The sequence below is a fragment of the Oryx dammah genome, unplaced genomic scaffold (assembly GCF_014754425.2).
Source record: "Oryx dammah isolate SB20612 unplaced genomic scaffold, SCBI_Odam_1.1 HiC_scaffold_23, whole genome shotgun sequence".
NCBI lineage: Eukaryota > Metazoa > Chordata > Mammalia > Artiodactyla > Bovidae > Oryx > Oryx dammah.
Genome location: NW_024070207.1, coordinates 102,825,227 through 102,846,092, shown reverse-complemented (window position 1 = coordinate 102,846,092; position 20,866 = coordinate 102,825,227). Strand labels below are relative to the sequence as shown.

Sequence of the window (20,866 nt, the reverse complement as noted above, 5' to 3'; positions counted from 1 at the left end):
GGTCCCATCACTCCATGGGAAATAGATGGGGAAACCGTGGAAACAGTGTCAGACTTTATCTTTTTGGGCTCCAAAATCACTGTAGATGGTGACTGCAGCCATGAAATTAAAAGACGCTTACTCCTTGGAAGAAAAGTTATAACCAACCTAGATAGCATATTCAAAAGCAGAGACTACTTTGCTGACTAAGGTCCGTCTAGTCAAGGCTATGGTTTTTGCAGTAGTCATGTATGGATGTGAGAGTTGGACTGTGAAGAAGGCTGAGCACCAAAGAATTGATGCTTTTGAACTGTGGTGTTGGAGAAGACTCTTGAGAGTCCCTTGGACTGCAAGGAGATCCAACTAGTCCATTCTGAAGGAGATCAGCCCTGGGATTTCTTTGGAAGGACTGTTGCTAAAGCTGAAACTCCAATACTTTGGCCACCTCATGTGAAGAGTTGACTCATTGGAAAAGACTCTGATGCTGGGAGGGATTGAGGGCAGGAGGAGAAGGGGACGACAGAGGATGAGATGGCTGGATGGCATCACTGACTTGATGGATGTGAATCTGAGTGAACTCTGGGAGTTGGTGATGGACAGGGAGGCCTGGCGTGCTGTGATTCATGGGGTCGCAAAGAGTCGGACACGACTGAGCGACTAAACTGAACTGTTTCAATAAATGGAATAATTTTGTGAATTTCACTGTTCAGATTATTCACTACCAGTTTAAAGAAAAAGTACTGTTTTTTTGTATTTTGATCTTTCATCCTGAAATTTGCTGAATTAACTTATTAGTTTTATACAGACGCGACTTAGCAGCAGCAGTGTGTTGCTTAGAACTATCTATATACAAGATCATTTCATCTGCAAACAGGGATAATTTTACTTCTTCCTTTCCAATATGGATAATTTTTACCTATTTTTCGTGCCTATTTTCCCAACCTAAACTCCAGTACAGTGGTAAATAGAAGTGGTGAAGAAGAAGAACAGAAGAATGCTTTGCTTCATTTGTCCGACTCTTTGTGACCATATGGACTGTAGCCCACCAGGGTCCACTGTTCATGGGATTCTCCAGGCAAGAATACTGGAGTGGGTTGCCATTTCCTACTACAGAGGACCTCCCTGACCAAGGGATCAAACCTGTTTCTCTGTTGTCTCCTGCATTAGCAGGCAGGCTCTTTACCACTAGCGCCACCTGGGAAGCTTAAGAATACTGGAGTGGATTGCCATTCCATCCTCCAGGGGATCTTTCTAACCCAGGGATTGAATCCAGGTCTCCTGCATTGCAAGCAGTTTTTTTTTTTTTTTTTTTACCATCTGAGCCACATGGGAAGACTGAGGGGTCTGGGAAGCTACAGTGAATAGGGTCACAAAGAGTTGGACACGACTGAAGAAGTGGTGAGAGGAGACGTATTTAACTTGTTTCTGATCTCAGAGGAAAATATTCAGTCTGCGAATCTGTTTCTGTTTTGCATATATATTCATCTGTATTATTTTTTAGATTTCATATGTAAATAATATTATACACTGTCTTTTCTCTGTATGACTTATTTCACTAAGGATAATATTAGGTCCATTCACGTTGCTACAAATGGCAGAATTTCATTCCTTTTCATGACCGATATTTCACTGCATACATGTACCACATCTTCTTTGTCCATTCATCTGTTGATGGGCATTTGGGTTACTTCCACATCTTGGTAATTGTAATCAGTACTGCTATGAATATTGGGGTGCAAGTATCTTTTCAAGTTACTGTTGTTATTTTCCCCCAGATATGTACACTGGAATGGAATTTTTAGTTCTATTTTTAGTTTTTAAAGGGACCTCCATACTGTTTTCCATTGCAGCTACACCAATTTACATCCCAACCAAAAGCGTACAAGAGTTTCCTTTTTCTTCACATCCTTTTCAACACTGGTTATTTGCAGACCTTTTGATGATAGCCATTCTGACCATGCACGCACATTCTGACAAGTGTGAGGTGATATCTCACTGATGCTTTGATTTGCACTTCTCTAAAAATTAGTGAATGTGCCTTTTCATGTGCCTATTGGCCACTGGAATATTTACTTTGGAAAAATGTCTACTCAGATCTTGTTCCCATTTTCTGATTCAGTTGTTTTCTGATACTAAGCTGTATGAGCTGTTTGTATATTCTGAAGACTAATCCCTTGTCAGTAGCATCATTTGCAAATATTTTCTCCCAGTTTGTAGGTTGTCTTTTCATTTTGTTGATGGTTTCCTTTGCTATGCAAAAGCTTTTAAGATTAATTAGGTCCCATTGTTTATTTCTGCTTTTATTTCTTTTGCCTTAGGAGAGACAGCCAAAAAAATCTTGCTGTGATTTATGTCAGAAAGTGTTCTGCCTATAGGAGTTCTATGGTTTCAGGTCTTCCATTTGTACCTTTTATCCATTTTGAGTTTATTTTCGTATATGGTGTGAGGAAATGTTAGAATCTCATTCTTTTACATGTAGTTGTCCACTTTCTCAGGCACCACTTGTTGAAGAGACTGTCTTTTCTCCATTGCATACTCCAGCCTCCTTTGGCATAGATTAATCATAGGTGTATGGGTTTATTTTTGGTCTCTCTATTATGTTCCATTTATCTACAAGTCTGCTTGTGCCAATACCATGCTGTTTTGATTGCTGTAGTCTAAGGTGACACCTCTAGCATTTTTTCTTTTTTTCTAAATATTGCTTGAACAATTTAAAGTCTTTTATGGTTTCACATGAATTTTAGGATTATTTGTTCTAATTTTGTGAAAAATGTCATGGGTATTTTGATAGGGATTGCATTAAATCTGTAAATTGCTGTAGGTGCTATGGGCATTTTGACAATATTCTTCCAATCCAAGAACACAAAATATCTTTCTCTTTGTTTGCATTATCTTTAATTAACCTCATCAGAGTATAGGTCTTTCACCTCTTTGGTTAAGTTTATTCCAAGGCTTTTTATTCTTTTTGATGTGATTTTAAACAAGATTGTTTTTTAACTCTTTCTGATAGTTCATTATTAGTGTATAGAAAAGCAATAAATTTCTGTATATTAATCTTTTATCCTGCAAATCTGCTGAATTCATTTATTAGTTCTACTAGTTTTTGAGTGGAGACTTTATTTAGGGTTTTCTATATAAAGCATTACTTTATAAATAGTGAGAGTTTTGCTTTTTTTCATTTCAATTTGAATGCCTTGTCTTTCTTTTTCTTGTCTGACTCCTATGGCTAGGACTGTCAATACTATGTCAAATAGAAGTGGTGAGAGTGGGCTTCCTTGTCTTGTTTCTGAATACAGAGGAAAGGTTTTCAGCTTTTCATTACTGAGTACAATGTTAGCTGTGGGTTTGTCATAAATAGCCTTTATTAAGTGGAGATGTTAATATGTTCCCTCTATGCTCACTTTGTTGAGTTTTTTTTTTTTTTGATGATGATGAATGGATACTGAATTTCATCAAACGCTTTTTCTGCATCTATTGAGGTGATCATGTGATTTTTACCTTTCTTTTTGTTAATGTGGTATATTGATTTGCAAATATTGAACCATCTGTAATCCAACTTGATCATGACATATGATCCTTTATAGGTACCACTGGATTTGGTTTGCTAACATTTTGTTGAGGTTTTTGTATTGATACACATCAAAGGTATTGGCCTATAATTTCCTTTTTTTTTTTTTTGGTTGTGTCTTTGGTTTTCACACTAGGGTAATGGTGGCCTTGTAGAATGAATTCTGGAATGTTCTATCCTCTTCAATCTTTTTGGAAAAGTTTGAGAAGGATAGGTATTAGTTCTTTATATGTTTGGTACAATTCCCCTGTTAACCAATCTGGTCCTGGACTACTGTTTGCTGGGAGATTTCTTTTTTTTTTTTTTAACTACATAGTGAATTTCACCATAGTGACTAGTCTGTTCAAATTGATTCTTTTTTGAAATTACTTTTTATTGGGGTATAACTGCTTTACAATGTACTCCAAAGCAAATCAACTATATGTATACATATGTCTCCTCTCTTTTGGATTCCCTTCCCATTTAGGTTACTGCAGAGCACTGAGTAGAGTTCTCTGAGTTATACAATAAATTCTCATTGATTACTTATTCTATACAAAATATCAATAGTGTACATATATCAGTTCCAATCTCCCAATTTATCCCTGTCCGGTTCTTCTTGATTCAATTTTGGCAGGTTATATATTTTTAGAAAATTGCCTTTTTTTTCTGGGGCCATCCAATTTGTTGGCAATTTTTTGGTATCTCTCTAGTATTGACTGTTATTTCTCTTCTTTCATTTATCTTGTTTATTGTGTCTTCTCTCTCTTCTTGGTGAGCTTGGCTAAAAGTTTATCAATTTTGTTTGTCTTTAAAAAAAACTCCTGGTTTCATTGATCTTTTCTTTTGTTTGTTTATATTTTATTTCCACTCATATTATCTTTATTACTCCCTTCCTCCTGCTGACTTTGGTTTTGTTCTTTAATTCTCTTAGGTGGTTGGTTAGGCTACTTATTTGAGATTTCTCTTTTTTCTTGAGGAAGGCCTACAACACTATCAACTTGCCTCTTAGAACTTCTTTTGCTGCATCCCATAGATTTTTGGAGTTTTATGTTTTCATTTGTCTTGAGGTATTTTCTGATTTCCCTTTTGATTTCTTCATTGGCCCATTGCTTTTTTAATAGCATATTATTTAGTCTCCACATGTTTGCACCTTTCCCATTTGTCTTTCTGTAATTGATTTCTAGTTTTATATTGCTGTGGTCAGAAAACATGCTTTATATAAATTCTATTCTCTTTTTCTGGTTGCTTTAAGATTGTTTGCTTTTAAGGCTAGACTGGTTCCAAATAGGAAAAGGAGTACGTCAAGGCTGTATATTGTCACCCTGCTTATTTAACTTATATGCAGAGTACATCATGAGAAACGCTGGGCTGGAAGAAGCATAAGCTGGAATCAAGATTGCTGGGAGAAATATCAATAACCGCAGATATGCAGATGACACCACCCTTATGGCAGAAAGTGAAGAGGAGCTAAAAAGCCTCTTGATGAAAGTGAAAGTGGAGAGTGAAAACGTTGGCTTAAAGCTCAACATTCAGAAAACGAAGATCAGCATCTGGTCCCATCACTTCATGGGAAATAGATGGGGAAACAGTGGAAACAGTGTCAGACGTTATTTTGGGGGGCTCCAAAATCGCTGCAGATGGTGACTGCAGCTATGAAATTAAAAGACACTTACTCCTTGGAAGAAAAGTTATGACCAACCTAGATAGTATATTCAAAAGCAGAGACATTACTTTGCCGACTAAGGTCCATCTAGTCAAGGCTATGGTTTTTCCAGTGGTCATGTATGGGTGTGAGAGTTGGACTGTGAAGAAAGCTGAGTGCCGAAGAATTGATGCTTTTGAACTGTGGTATTGGAGAAGACTCTTGAGAGTCCCTTGGACTGCAAGGAGATCCAACCAGTCCATTCTAAAGGAGATCAGCCGTGGATGTTCTTTGGAAGGAATGATGCTAAAGCTGAAGCTCCAGTACTTTGGCCACCTCATGCGAAGAGTTGACTCATTGGAAAAGATTCTGATGCTGGGAGGGATTGGGGGCAGGAGGAGAAGGGGATGACCGAGGATGAGATGGCTGGATGGCATCACCAACTCGATGCATGTGAATTTGAGTGAAGTCCAGGAGATGATGACGGACAGGGAGGCCTGGCGTGCTGCAATTCATGGGGTTGCAAAGAGTCGGACACGACTGAGCGACTGAACTGAACTGAACTGAACTATGCAGTTGGAAGAAAGTGATGGGAATAGGCCAAGTTAAAAAGCCTCAAACCCTGCTGTTCTTAGTGAAATTCAGTAGATTACATATTGTTGCCAACCTTTGGTTAATTTCCAGAGTTTAGAAAAAGCAATTTTAACAATTTTGCAATTTGCTGCTTGTATAGAGGAGTGGATTTACAGAGTTGCCACATCATATTTTCAAGCATGGAATAAGTTAAACTGTGAAAAGGAACTAAGGCAAAATATGGTGCAATCAGAGCATAATGCCATCCAAGTCTTGGTGACTGCATTAAATATTTATATACTATAGTAGGACCTGGGAAACTACCCATTATTCTTCTTGTGCTCTATCAATGATGTAGGAAGCACTGTGTATTCTTTGAGATGTTTAATAGACTCATACATATGTTGAGACGAAAAGTACCATTAGGTATTGATTCTTTCTCCTTAATCACATGGAGTCTTTAGGGGAGAGCAAAAGGAAATATAGAAAATGCATGAAAAAATGGCAGGTCCTAGCAAGAAGTTTTCTAATAAAATTTGTCATTACTGTATCAGAAATCCAAGCCTAAAACTACTATTGGGGTCAATTTGCTGGTTTCATTTTATGCTCATCTAAATAGTAAATAACATATGTGCAAGGAGGATTTAGCTTCCGTTACTGTATATATCTTTTTGGTAGATAAAGATACTATCTAATACCACTCATTCCCTCTTTTAATGAAAACGGTCAGGCTCTGCATCTATGTTTGAAAAAGAAGTTCTCCCTGGTTAGTTTCTTTCTAGTAAAATAATTTGCAATCCTCAAAAAGCTACCAGATTTACTACATACAAGATCAACTTTTAAAATTATTATTAATTACATGATTACACTCTGTTTCCAGTTCCCAAATGAATGTCTTCAAAACCAAATATTTTACAGCCTCAGAAACCTGTATTTAATAATTTGATAAATTATTGAGTTTCTCACTTCAGATAGTTTTAAGTATTATATAGCCAAATCAGCTAGGCTCAAACAAGATTTCACTTCTCTATTGAATTCATGTACTCTTAGCTCAGCCAAGCACAAAACAGCTAATGCCATCACGTTTGAAAAGCTTTTATGCTGAATTTGACACAAAAGCAATCACAAGACAGACAAAAAAAGGAATTGCTCTTTCAAAAGCTGAAAGGGGGAAAAATAAATGAAAACTTTGAGTCTGGGTAAATCTCTCTTGACACCGGAAAAGAAAGTTTAAAATCATTAAGAAATACTTTTTCCAAAGAATCCACTGCCAAGTTTAGACTAATCTTAACAGCCTGGGAAACAGGTTGTGGAGTAAACCCAGATTGTGCCAAATAAAAGAAAGGCCAAGATGACCACTGCTGGCAGTTTTAGGTGCCAATGGTGTTCCATCTTACCGCTTACCAAAGTTAAATGGCATCATCTCTTCTGCTATAGCCTATTGGAAAATATTTTGATTAGGGTGGAAATCCTGCATGATTTCCCCTAATGTCTGTCTTTCTATCTCAAAAAATATATTACTTTATTAGGTCCATGTAGAAGAGCGAATGAAGCCATGCAGTTAACAAAATCATCTACTTACTTTGTTCTTTGTTTACACAAAATTCAGGGTTATTATAGAAAAGAAAGAAACTAGACATACATTATGGGCATCTCTTAATGATCTGCTCATTAACTGTTGACTCATTGGACCATCTATAGTCTGTTCTTTTGCCAAATACTCTCCTGTTGCTATCTCCTTCCACCTTGTACATGCTTTCAGGATGGACTTTTCTCAGATGCCATCTCAGATTTGATTTTTACTTTGTGAAGGGGCTGTTATTTCAATGTTTTCTCCACTATTTTGTCTAACCAAGAGCAGAGGTTTTCTAAATTAGTAGGGAAATGGTGAAAGATGGAACTAAATGCAATATTATAGTTAAAATGATAATTATTAAAAGTTATACAGCAACATATATATTTATATAATACTACCTTTAAAATAAGAATTCAAAATTTTATCTACAATATGAAGAGAATCAAAAATATGTAGATAAGAAGCAGAAGAAACTATAGACAAATGTTAGCGATTATGAATCATTAAAATATCAGAATGATGAGTGATTTTTTTCATTAGTTCAGGTATAATGACTGGTTTCAGTTTTCAAAGAGTATAACAGGGCCAGTGGTTGGCTTTGAAACCATTTCATCGTGACGAGGAGGGTAGTCATCAGTAATGCTACACCAAGGAAAGCTGGCTACTGTAATTACAGCTCTCCAAGTCTATAGATACAGTCTGATGACTGACTTATTAGGCTCACCATCTCTATGCTAATCCTAGATACAGAGAGTAAGAAAGAATTCATGGAGCAAGGAGATTCTGGTCAAATTAACCAGTGTCTATTATATCTATCTTCACATTTTTTTCCTAAAAGAAAATTGTAAGTGATAAGCCAGCTAATATCACTCAGGAGTGATAACACAGCAGACATAAAGGCAGTCCTCCACTTTATCAGGCTCCCTGACTTTTATAAGAATTAAACATTGGAGTTTCATTAAAAATGGAATACAATCTACACTTATCTTTTTAGTTTTTCCACAGTAAAACGGAATATGAAAACTTCTCCCTAGTAGGCTGTTTCACTACTTTCATTTTCCACCTTTTGGCTCACTGGTAATCTTATTTGTCAGTTCACAACTACAATTTTCTCCCTTTTGGATCCTTACAGTGTTTTTTGATCTGTTTTAGCCACACAGATAGTGGGTTAAAGAAGAAATCTGGGAAGTCATTTACAAAAGTAATTACTGTGCATTCATATTCCAACTCTATTGCTATTAAGAGAAGTTACTGAACTTCACAAGGCTTTCAATTTTCTTATATGTAAACTGGGAACAATAATACTACTTTTCATGAAAAGTTTTTGGGAGGATGAACTAAGCCAATATATGCAGTGATTAGCATGGTTTTTGACAAGTACCAAGTATTTGCTAAATGTCAGTATTAGTATTATTTTAGTTTTAGCATATGTCATTTAGGAAATGGACATGAAAATTACAGCTTTAGTCATCTTTATTTGTGTTAGGAACCTACACTGAAGTTGTAACAATATATATCATTAAATTCCTAAATATCACAAACAAAAACATAAGTTTCCAAAGATAATGGCTGAGCCATTTTTAAGGTGCAGTTTTAGACTGACTATTCAAAAGAAAATTTTTATTTCAAAAGTTTGATAAGGATAGCAATTATAATATAATCTTGTCTTTGTTTTAGGTGTCCAAAACACTTTGCTTGTTTTGATGAAAAAAGTGTTTTGTTTCCTCCTTTCATATTTACTTTTGCAACTCTTTCTGTCTCTTATTTAAAGCCCCTTGCTCTTTCAGAAGCTAGTAAACCTTAATTATTCTTGCCATCACTTTAGGGTTCTTGTATGTTTTAAGAGTATTTCTTTTTTTTTTTTAGAATTGAAAGAATACATTTTTATTTTATAATTAATATTCTTAACTGCCAATTTTCATTCTTCTTGCCCTGATCGATCTCATCTTTATACACCTCTCACCTCTCCTTCCCCTCATTTCTAACCCAAGGGTCCAGTCCAAACTACTTTTCCATGTAAACTCTCCTTACCAGTTAACCAATCTATTCCATTATCTGCTAGATTCATAGAATCCTAAATTTTTGAGAGAAAAAAGAAATAGCATGACATACTGAGTACCTGATAGATGAGACCAGAACCCTCAAGAATAACCACATGGATTCTGTATTTCACATAATCAAATGAGAAATTGGAAAAACCATCCTTAGAAATTCCTAATTCATCTACCCTTGTCAAAGGGAGAACATTTTAGTGGTAACCAATATCTTGTGAAAGAGAGAATTTTTATTCATTTAGATGATGCCTCCAACAAATGTACTAAGTTTCTGAAATACTACAAACTTATGGTTTTCTAACATTCTTGTCATAGAAGTAAAAATTGTGTCCTCTTAGCTGTTCAGACCCTTTGGAAAACTAGCTATGGCAAGGAGTAGCTAAAAGTTCACCAGTTCGTTATTTCAACTTTTTCTTCTTGAAATTAAATTTGGAATAAGTTCTGGTCAATGGGATATGGATGGAAGTAATGTCCACAATTTTGAGGCCTGGCCCTAAAACCTGATGTCTTTACCACATTCTCTCTTATTCTTCTGTGGTGACTTAGGGCAGACATGATTTTAAAATTATAGTTTAATAAAATTAGAAAATCCTGAATCTGCAACTCACCATTTAGGGGAAAGCTCCCAAGAAGAGTTCTTTGACCTCTATTGGACTATGACACAACCAAGGAATTAATCATCACTGTACTCAGCTATTGAGATTTCAGGGTTTATTTTTCAAATAAGTCTAGTATTAAAAATAAGCTGTGTAGCTTGGTGTAGTCTAAACAATGACTAATTTAGAAATGGAAGCCACTCCATCCAAGAAGACTATATAGATTTTCTTCCCCTCAGTCTATGTTTTCTTTTAATAAATTTACATAAAAAACCATTAAATTTTAATCCACAGTATAATTTTATCCAGTGTGTTTTATTTGAAGAACATATCTTTTTTTTTTTAAGAACATATCTTTGATACTAACCTTGGTTTCTGTGATCTTCCTCTGGATTGCGTCCATTGTATAGGGACCCTCCTTCCATGTCTCAAGCTTGGCTCTGGCCTGCCCCACAACCTGCTCAGCTTCTTCCTTAGCTTCCAGCCATTGTGTTGAATCCTTTAACATTTCATTTAACTGCTGCCTCCGGTTCTGAAGGTGTTCCTGCACTTCATCCCACTGACTCTGAATTCTTTCAACTGAAAGAGAAGGAAAAATGAATATGTGGGAGTAAATGCTAGTCTGGAGAAGACATATGAAATTTAACATCCAAGTATTATCTCACATTTTTTATTACTTATAAAAAGAAATTGCTCATTGTGTTACAGCTAGTATGACGGACAGTAGTATTACTTACTTTTTTTTAAAGGTAAACATGAGTTTTTGTTAAGTCAACTTCCTGAAAGTGACCTAGAACATCAACAGTATAAGTGAAAAATGTAACTCTGTCTGTTCTTCATCTCTGGAGCAAAATATGAATAACCTTTTCGAAAGCTCCTATAACAGAACATCCAAATTCCCCACCCTTATCACGTCAGTGCCCAGCAGCCTTACTTCCAATACCATCACTGACATTTTGTTGCTTGTAGGCTTTGTGTTGCCCCAAAGAGTATGCTTTGCCAACCCCTCTCCACTCTCTTACCACCCTGCCTCCCAGAAGCAGCCTCTCATCAATGGCTGATGGTAGGCACTGGGGTATGAATATGATAGCACCCTTGATGCTAGGAAAGATAATTCTGAGTTACGTGTTTTATAAAGGTTCCAGAGCTTTCCCAGTGGGATAAAGCTCTAGTGGGGCATCGTGGTAACCTGCTTGATTATGAATCATCCTTAATTGGCTGTCTTGCCTTACCTATCTCACTTCCTCACTCCCCTATTGATATTTCTCTCAACTCCCAAGAAAATCACTTGGTCTCAAAATTTTTTTTCCTGCATATTTAGAAACTTCTTGTAACAATATTTTAGAATTCACGCCAGTTATATTCTACAAGTAGGACAGACTTACACTGAGGCTATTTTTTTATATCCTTGTGAGTCAAAGATAGCAATTCCCTGTAGATTCTGCTCTGGAATATTTTAGAATATTCAAAATAAACATGACAAGATTGTTTTTTCTTTTCTTTGAGGGCCATGTAATCCTTTCTTTAAGCTGATTTCATAAAATAGAAATAATGCCATAGAAAACAAGTAATAAAACCACTATTTATTTTATTCCTTAAGCAGGAAATCTGACAGACATTCTAGAATTTTCCCTAAGCCTCGCAAAACACCATATATAATTGGCTACTAATTTCTCTCATACGGAACTCCTTCCTTGTTTCCACACATTGCCAATGCAAAGTTCTATCATTTTCTGCCTACGAGTTTGCAATAGACTACATAGTCTCTCTGCCTCAAGTCTATTTTCCAATGTAACTTGCACATTGTAGACACAGTAATAAGATAAATCTAATCACCTCACTCCCTCACTTAAACCCTTCAATGTCCCCACACTGTCCTGTGGAATATCTCAGCTTGATATACATGTTCCTCTGTGATCTGGCCTGGATAATCTGAGCGATTTATTTACAAAGGAACAAATTATAACACAATCAGTGTGTAGGAAAATCACCAGAGATACTATAAGAAACTGGGTCTTGCAGCAGTGGAGATGTTACTACATCTAGGCCCAAGATATCAGGGGAGGGAGAAGTGGTCAGAAGCCGACAATCATAAGAAGAAAGCACCTTGAGATGAGCAGTAACCTTTTGTCAAGGGACCTAGCCTGAAGCAACTTCATGGGTAGGGAACTAGGAGAATAAATATCCTGACCTCTCTGCCCTCTTTCTTCTATTTCCAACTCCCACTCCCCAGTGGCTAAGTCAATTGGAAGCCAGAGGACATGGGAGACCACTGATGACACACATTAACCTCCCAGAGTGGAGAATGAGGTAGAGATGGGCAACAGACAAATAAAATTTATACAGCACAATATTGTGCTTCTTATTTCATGGCATAAGCTTAGTGCTTCTTAATTAAACCTGTTGTTGCCTCTCTTAAATTATTCCAAGTTATGAGTTAAAGAAGTACTTGAGATATTTTATAAATAACCATCAAGGCTAAATAGACCCCACAAGATTAGTGCCTGTGACATGAATGAAAGAATCTGGTGCCTGGAATAGGTAAAACTGAGTAAGTGACATTCATGATAGATACTGTTTTATTGAGTTCAGTTTGGTTTGGGTGTTTGCTCTGCATTGCAAATCCACTCAGCATATTATATTTCAACTTTGCTTAACATGTCACCCTCTGTTTAAATGTCAGTACCTCCTTGTAATCTGTGAAAACCATTTTTTTGTTTGTTTGTTGCCTTGCTGTTGTTCCCCCACTGGGTAGTATAGCACTTATTATAGTTGAGATTTACAGTTATTAACTAGTCTGTTTAATCTTCAGTTTACAAAATTACTATGTAAATGCTATTATTAAAAAGCAACTTAAGATATAAGAAAACGTCTCTTTAAGTGTTCTGGAATTTTTTATCAATCATAGAAACAATTGATAACCTGATTGCAAACCATTTTCCAACTTATCATAGCAGGCTATTTTGCTATGCATAGCTGGCACTTCTTTATTTTCCTTGGCCTGTTGTTATACACATATTACATGTATTTGGAAATAATAAAATTGACTTTCCTCTAAAAGGCTATGATTACAATTTGCCTTAATTAGCCTTAATTGGTAACATTTTACTATGCTATCAAAATGTTTAGAATGCCTAGTGTTTTTTGACAAAAACATGGTAAGCCATTTGCATTTTTGCCAGTGAATATTTTATGCATCTTATATTCATTTCAATAGGATAGACATAATTTATATTTTTTAAAGGCCATCACTTTATATGAGAAAGAAGGAAAGCAGTTTCTCTGATCATGTGGGTAGATATTTCTTAATTGTGGAAAAAGAAGGAAACTTCTATAGTCTATACCATCATTTCAGACAAACATGCCATTTGAATGCCTGTTCAATCACAGCAATGAAGGTTTTTATCCCCAAGGGGTCATTGTGTATAAATTACTAACAGAAAATGGTTTACTGGGTATGCACCCCACTAAAGATGTGCTTTCTCGTCTCTGACCTTCAATTGTGCATGATCATGAGATAATACTTAAATAAACAGATTTATAGGTTACTCAACAATCCATCTACTCCTCTGCATCAATATTTCCATCCTGCCAATTACCATTTTCTTTACCATCTATTGATACCAGGCATTAGCCTAAGCACTGGGGAAACAATGGAGTCTAAGATTCCCTGGCTGCTGGTTGGTTGGTGCCTGTTAAATGGAGGTGTTATTTATCATCTCCTCAAGGAATAAAGGGGCTTCCCTGGTGGCTCAATGGTAAAGAATCTAATCTGCCCGTAATGCAGGAGACCAGGGTTTGATCCCTTGATCAGGAAGATCCCATGGAGAAGAGAATGTCTACCCACTCCAGTATTCTTGCCTGAGAATTCCAGACAGAGAAGCCTAGTGGGCTCCAGTCCATGGGGTTGCAAAGAGAAATGGCTGAGCAACAATGCTTTCACTTTCACAAGGAATACAGATCAATGGTTCTAAGGAAAAGGCAATGAGTTCAGTCTTAGACTGATCCAGTGGAAAGTTCTGAGGATCTTCCATATAGGACTATCATTTCAGTCAGTTGGACTGAAGATGCTACGGCATAGCTGCATATTTTGGGAGACAGAGAAATTCAGGATTAGAGATCACTAGAGAAAAGTAAAACCTGAAGCCACCAATATGAACACATTCTCATTGGTATGGTGCATAGGCTGAGCAAAACTGAGGGTTAAAGATGGAGTCCTGGAAAATACAACACAAAGACAGGATACAGCATAAGTAGTCAATCAGATGGATGAATGGCTAGAGTGGAAGGAGGACCACCTGGAAAGGGCATGTCCATAGAAATGTGGATACGAGAAAATTTCAAAAACACAAGTGTGGTTAACACTTTTATATACCACAGATGTCACAGGAGCTAATACAAATCATAATAAAACATTATTTGAATACCCTCTCTGCTTAAAGTACTGTGTTAAGCTCTTTACATGTAACTCATTTAACCATCATGATAATCTTATGAGGTAGGTATCATTGTTTGTGTCATTACTGTTGTTGCTGTTCTCCTCATTTAACCGATGAAGAAATAGGGTCTATGTTAAAGAACTGGCCTAAGGTCATACAGATGGTGACTGCAAGAGCCAACATCTAGACCTAAGCAGTCAGAGTTCCAAAAACCCATGCCGAAAGTATCCACTGGCTTTGACCACGAGAGATTTCCTGAAGACCATGCAGAAAATGATTTTAGTAGAATGGTAGAGATCTTACTGTAGAGAACTGACAAGTCAATCAGCCAATGATGGATGAAATGTGGGAGTTAACTGCCCTTTATTGATAACAACTGTCAGGTGTATTTTTCACCATCTCTCAGACTTAAGGCCTTCCCTGGTGGCTCAGATGGTAAAGAGTCTGCCTGCAATGCAGGACACCTGAGTTCAATCCCTGGGTCAGGAAGATCCCCTGGAGAAGGAAATGGCAACCCACTCCAGTATTCTTGCCTGGAAAATCCCATGGACAGAGGAGCCTGGTGGGCTACAGTTCATGGGGTCACAAAGAGTTGGACATGACTGAGTGACTTCACTTTCACTTTCACTCAGACTTCACTAACTGGGGCTGGACTCTAGTTGTTCACAGCAGTAACTTGCTCAGTAATTGGCTCAATTACTGGCTTCTTTCCTTTACATATTTCACTGTCCTGCTCTCTTACTGGTACTGCCTGAGATCATCATATAAGTAAATCATTGTTACTTAAGTCATTGTTTCAAGGTCTGCTTCTAGGGGAATCTAGTCTAGGTTAGAATTTTATTCATTTAAAAATTTTCTTAGAGCATAACCCCATGGTTGGCACATGGTAACTTTTGATAACTGCCAAATGAATTGTCCATTCATGCTTTTTCAAGGATCCATGTGTCCTCTCTAGAATAATGTACAAGTGCTACAGGTTGGCCAAAAAGTTCACTGGGGCTTTTCCATACGATGCTACAGAAAACCCAGAAGGAACATTTTGGCCAAGTCAACACTTCCAAATTAAACTCTTATGCAGGACCTTGAGTCTTTCTTCTCTGAAAGCAATCACCATCTGTTTATCACATTTCAAGTCCATATAATTTAAACACTGGATTAAGTCTTTCAGATTTCCCTTATTATTTTCCTCTTACTTTCTATGATCTCTATTATAAGCAAACAAATATTCTCTGGGCATCCTTTGTTTTTGATTTAATGCCTTTGCATTGACCATATTTTCATGTATAAAACATCTTTAATATTCATGTTTACTTGTGGAATAGTCTCATCTGATTCAAAAAAATCCATAAATTAAAAATAACTGTGGGGGGAGGAATCCAGTAAGTCAAAACTAATCAATGATCTCTCTCTCTGACATTCTTAAAATAAACTGTAGGTCAGAGAAAATCTGCTGCATGTCTTTTTGCCTCAGTCTGTCTTTTTAATTAAATCTTAGACTAAGTAACATAGACAAGTGCATGTGTTTATTGGATAAGGATTTTTTATGGGCATTTTCAAATTTTGAAACATACTGAGCTCCAGAGGATAATCACAACAATAAACTATCATAATGTTATTAACATAAGTACAATCAGATGAATACTAGAAAGACAGACAGCAGATGTATCACCCCTTGTGAAATAACTAACCATATGTGAGAATCCATTTTGAAAAGCAGAAATTATGGAGAGATTATTTTCTCTGCAAAAAGATAAACCCCAGAGATTTCTTTAGTCCACTTGTCAAAGATATTTAAACATGATTTGACTTATAGTCCACTCCCAGGTACATATCCCAGAGAAATGCATACTTATATTCACCAAAAGACATGTACAAAATTAGAAGATTGTATCCACCTTTGAAAGTACCCAAATTCCCACCTACCATACAGTGGAATGGATAAATATCTTGTGGTAAATTTATCAATAGAATACTACCCAGCAATGAGAATTAAATATCTATGTCTATATTAAATAAGATGTATTAATCTCATAAACATAATGGTGACAGAAAGAAGTTAGCCAAAACCAAGGACATACTGTGTTATTCTATTTATAAAATGTGCAAAACCAGGAAAAAGTAAGATGATTATAGAAGTCAAGATAGCTGTTACCTTTGTGGGACTGGCAGTCACTGGAAAAGACATGATAGAGACTTTTAAGGGTCCTCTAATATAGTTTTTCTTGATTTGGGTGCTGTTTACACAGTTGTAATCTGTTTCCGCACATTCACCAAGCTAGACATTTATATGATGTGCGCTTTTCCTCATGTACATATCATACTTCAGTAAAAATTTAATAATATATTTTCAAGACTTGTAGAATGTATTATACATACAACTTTGGAGAATTTATCTTTTTGAAAAGGGCTGCTGTGAAATATGTATTGCTTGGGCAGATATGAATAAGAGATGCAACGGTTACACCAAGGACACAATACGATTGAGTACTTAGATTTGTGTGATAAAGGATTTTTGACACTCACTCACTGGACAGTGAGTAGAACTAGAGTCACAGAACCAAATCAGAACATAGAGACTAATGGAGCAGCAATCAGTTATGCAAATTTAAAAAGGCAAATGTAGGGAATTTCCTGGATGCCCAGTGGTTAGGAATGTCTGCACTTTCACTGCCAAGGGCCCAGGTTCAGTTCTTGGTTGGGGAAATAAGATCCTACAAGCCATGTGACATAGCCAAAAAAAAAAAAAAAACAAAAAACAGTGTAATTGATATAGCTATCTTAAGAGTAGCCCCTGAAGAATGTATACAGAAGAGAATTTTAGAATTTTTTAAAATCTATTTCGTTTTGTGAAGGAATGAAAGTAAATATAAAATCTGAAGATCATCAAAGAGAAAAGTTATTTTGGAGAGGGACCATCAAGGTAGTTAGAGTTGGTAATTGTTCATAATTGGGCAACAATTCAAACTACAGAATTTCACCATACTTGCAACATTTCACCCAGGATATTAATGACAGATGAAAGATATAGTATGGCAATGTACTTGGTCCCATTCTGTAGATTTATATTTATATCAGAGTCATCTGACATACAAAAATGAAATAATAAGAAATCTATGTTTATAAACTCAGATAATCAGCACATGTTGGCAACTGAAGAGCTACCCTAATGTGGGTATTTCCTCTTTCAGAGGTCCAATAGGGTGTTTCTCAAGGGAATTGTGCAGTAAGTAGATGCTGGATAATGAAAGAAATAAATAACCAATGCTAGGGCTCAGAATGACAGACTGAGACTCAGCATGTGTCCTGATTTACAGATCTCCAGGAGTGTCAAATTGGAAACCAAGCAATCATGTCAAGAACCACAATAGTGCAGAGAAAGAAACAGTTCAGTTGATTGAGTACTAACCAGTCTTTTACTTCAAGTTTTTAAGCTAGCTATGTTTGATTATCAGTATACGATCTTGACTGATATAAATTCCCTCAACATCTTTTCTAAGGGAAAATGTTCTAAACTGAAATGACTGAAGTTTTGAATATATATATTGCTAGAGAACAAAGAACAGCTCTGTTCCAATTTCTGCACTCAAGTTACTGTCTGAGAATTAGAAGTCACTGTGACTAAGTTTTAGAAAGAAACCTTGACTAGCAGTTAATAATGGGCTATAGCCCTGGATTTGGAATGAAATAGCTATTGTAGTTTGCATTAAGTTGATTCATCACAGCTTCAAGTTCCTCAATTGCAAAACTGAAATAATGATAGTTGTATCATCGTGAAGGTAAAATTCAATAATGTATAAAAAACTCAAGGACCATACTAAAGTAAGGTGTTATTGTTTCTCTGTACAGGCATTATAATCACCAGCAAACATTTGTTATCTGCTAGGGGGAGCACTCTGTGGATCTCAATGAGTCCAAGAGTGTATAAGAATTCCAGGTAGAAAGCACAGAGCTTAAATATTTAAATTACAAGTAAATCTTTTGAAGTCATTTGAATGGGTAAAGAGTGTCATCTTTTTAACTGTGGTCAACTGTAAGGAAATTTTTCCCAACTGAAGTTTAATACACTGTGAACCATTTGTTAGTATCAGGAAGAAAATTAGGTAATCAAAACAAACTGTTCCCTGAGGCCAAAACAGTCACCAGAAGGCTAGGCATTATCAAGAAGGGTACTGAAAACAAAGAAATCATCATTATTCTATTCTTGTATAAAGTTAGGGTACAACCATACCTTGAGTAACATGAGTATACATCAATGTTTTATAGTCAAAGATTTATAAGGAGCCAAGGAAAGTAAAAATAATAACAACCCAATTTATAGGAAATATTAAGATGTGCCTCTTAGTGGGTGGGAGGGAGGTTCAAAAGGGAGAAGATATAAGTATATTTATGACTGATTCATATTCTTGTATGGCAGAAACCAACACAACATTGTAAAGCAATTATCCTCCGATTTAAAAAGATGTGTTCCTTCTACTTCCATATGGAATTGAAACATGGTTGTGTAGAAGTTTTATCTGTAGTTAAACTCTGCAAAGAGAAGTCTCAAACCCATTAAGAAGAGGAAGAAACATACTAACCATGAAGTTGAATGTAGCTAGTAGAAATGGGCATTTACTCTATTTAGGAACAGGAGAGAGGAATGTGGTTGCTGTGCAAACAGAATACAATGTCTGAGAAGACATTTCAGACTAAAAAATTGAAAAAAAGGGGGGGGATTATAGACAAATGATTAAATCCTAGCTGCTATGACTAATTTGAATATATGCTTCTCCTCTAAATCCCCCAAAAGCTGGAATTCAGGAACAGCCAAGCATTTCATTTTAAATTCACAGGCGACAGACCCAGAACAAATAATTAAGTTAAAAATATTTTATGATATCAGTCTAACATTTAAGATTAGTTTGCACATGTCAAAGATTAGTAATTTAATGCTATTTTCACACTCGGTTTGCTCTCTGTAGAATGGGGATAATAATAACAAGAAGGTTAATAATCTATGAAGATTAAAGAAATGTTGGACACAAGACACTGAGCAGAGTATTTGGCCCCTAATTACAGGGGAAAGATAGGCAGTTACACACTTTTGTAACATCATAGGACTTTTCAAATCCTGAGCTATTAAGCAAAGGTGGGTAGTAGATTGGATGATCCCTGGAGTTCTTTCCAGCTCTAACAGTCTGTGAAATACATGCTCCTTGATGTTTCTGTCAGAGATAGAAACTCATCTTACAAGGCTATTAGGAAGAACTCAGTCATTCCAGTGCCTGGATGAACAAATAGCATATAGACATCTGTATCATTTCCCTGGAATGATATAGCTTGGCAATCATATTCAGTCATGTTCAAATTCAGTTGAAATAAACTAAAGCCAACATTAAAAAGTTCCCTTCATTTACTATCATTATTATTTTCTGCAGATTTATCTTGTGCCTTCATCTGGGACATCATCCTCTGCCTTTTCATTTCGATTAGCTTTATGTGATTGTGGTTTTCGTTCAGGAGGCTGCAAGCTTGTAGTTCTTGCTTCTTCTGTCTGCCCTCTGGTGGATGAGGCTAAGAGGCTTGTGTAAGCTTCCTAATGGGAGGGCTGGTGGTGGGTAAAACTGGGTCTCTCTGGTGCAGGGAGTGCTCAGTAAAACTTTAATCCAATTGTCTGCTGATGTGTGGGGTTGTGCTATCTCCCTCTCAATTTTGTTTGTCCTGAGGTGACCCAGCCCTGGGGTCTATCGGCTCTATGGTAGGGCTAATGGCAACCTCCAAGAGGGCTCACACCAAGGGCACATCCCAGGACTGCTGCTTCCAGTGTCCTCCAGCCCCCTCCCCTCGTTCCCCTAGCATGCCAATGCTGACCCATGCCTCTACTGGAGACCCACCAATACTCGCATGTAGGTCTGGTAAGTGTCTTGTGGGGGTCACTATTCCTTTCCCCTGGGTCCTGATGTACATAAGGTTTTTGTTTGTGCCCTGCCAAGAGTGGAGTCTCTGTTTCCCCCAGTACCGTGGAAGTCCTGCAATTGAATCTCACTGGCCTTCAAAGTCAGACTCCCTGGGGATTCCGAGTCCCTTTACCAGATCCCCAGGCAGGGAAGCCAGATTTGGGGCTCAAAATCTTCACAACTTCTTCTTTTTTTTTTTCCTTCACAACTTCTTTAGTTGTGAGAACTTCTTTGGTACTATTATTTTCCTGCTTGTGGGTTGCCCACCCATCGGGTACGGGATTTTATTTTATTGCGATTGTGCCCCTCCTACCATCTCATTGCAGCTTCTCCTTTATCGCTGAACATGGGGTATCTTTCTTGGTGGGTCCCATGGGCTTCCCAGGTGGCGCTAGTGGTAAAGAACCCACTTGCCAATGCAGGAGACATAAGAGATGCAGGGGACATAAGAGACGCAGGTTCCATCCCTGGGTTGGGAAGATCCCCTGGAGGAGGGCATGGCAACTCACTCCAGTATTCTT

At 36.9% G+C, this 20,866-nt stretch overlaps 1 protein-coding gene across 6 annotated transcripts in view; it reads right to left on the bottom strand.

Moving 5' to 3' along the window:
* Nucleotides 1-20,866, bottom strand: part of DMD (dystrophin) — a 2,254,125-nt gene that overhangs the window by 581,727 nt on the left and 1,651,532 nt on the right. For all 6 annotated transcript variants that reach the window (XM_040266338.1, XM_040266336.1, XM_040266334.1 and 3 more), the window contains one exon: nucleotides 10,338-10,549. In XM_040266338.1, coding sequence (XP_040122272.1) covers nucleotides 10,338-10,549 — 212 coding nt within the window. The remainder of the gene's footprint in view (nucleotides 1-10,337; nucleotides 10,550-20,866) is intronic.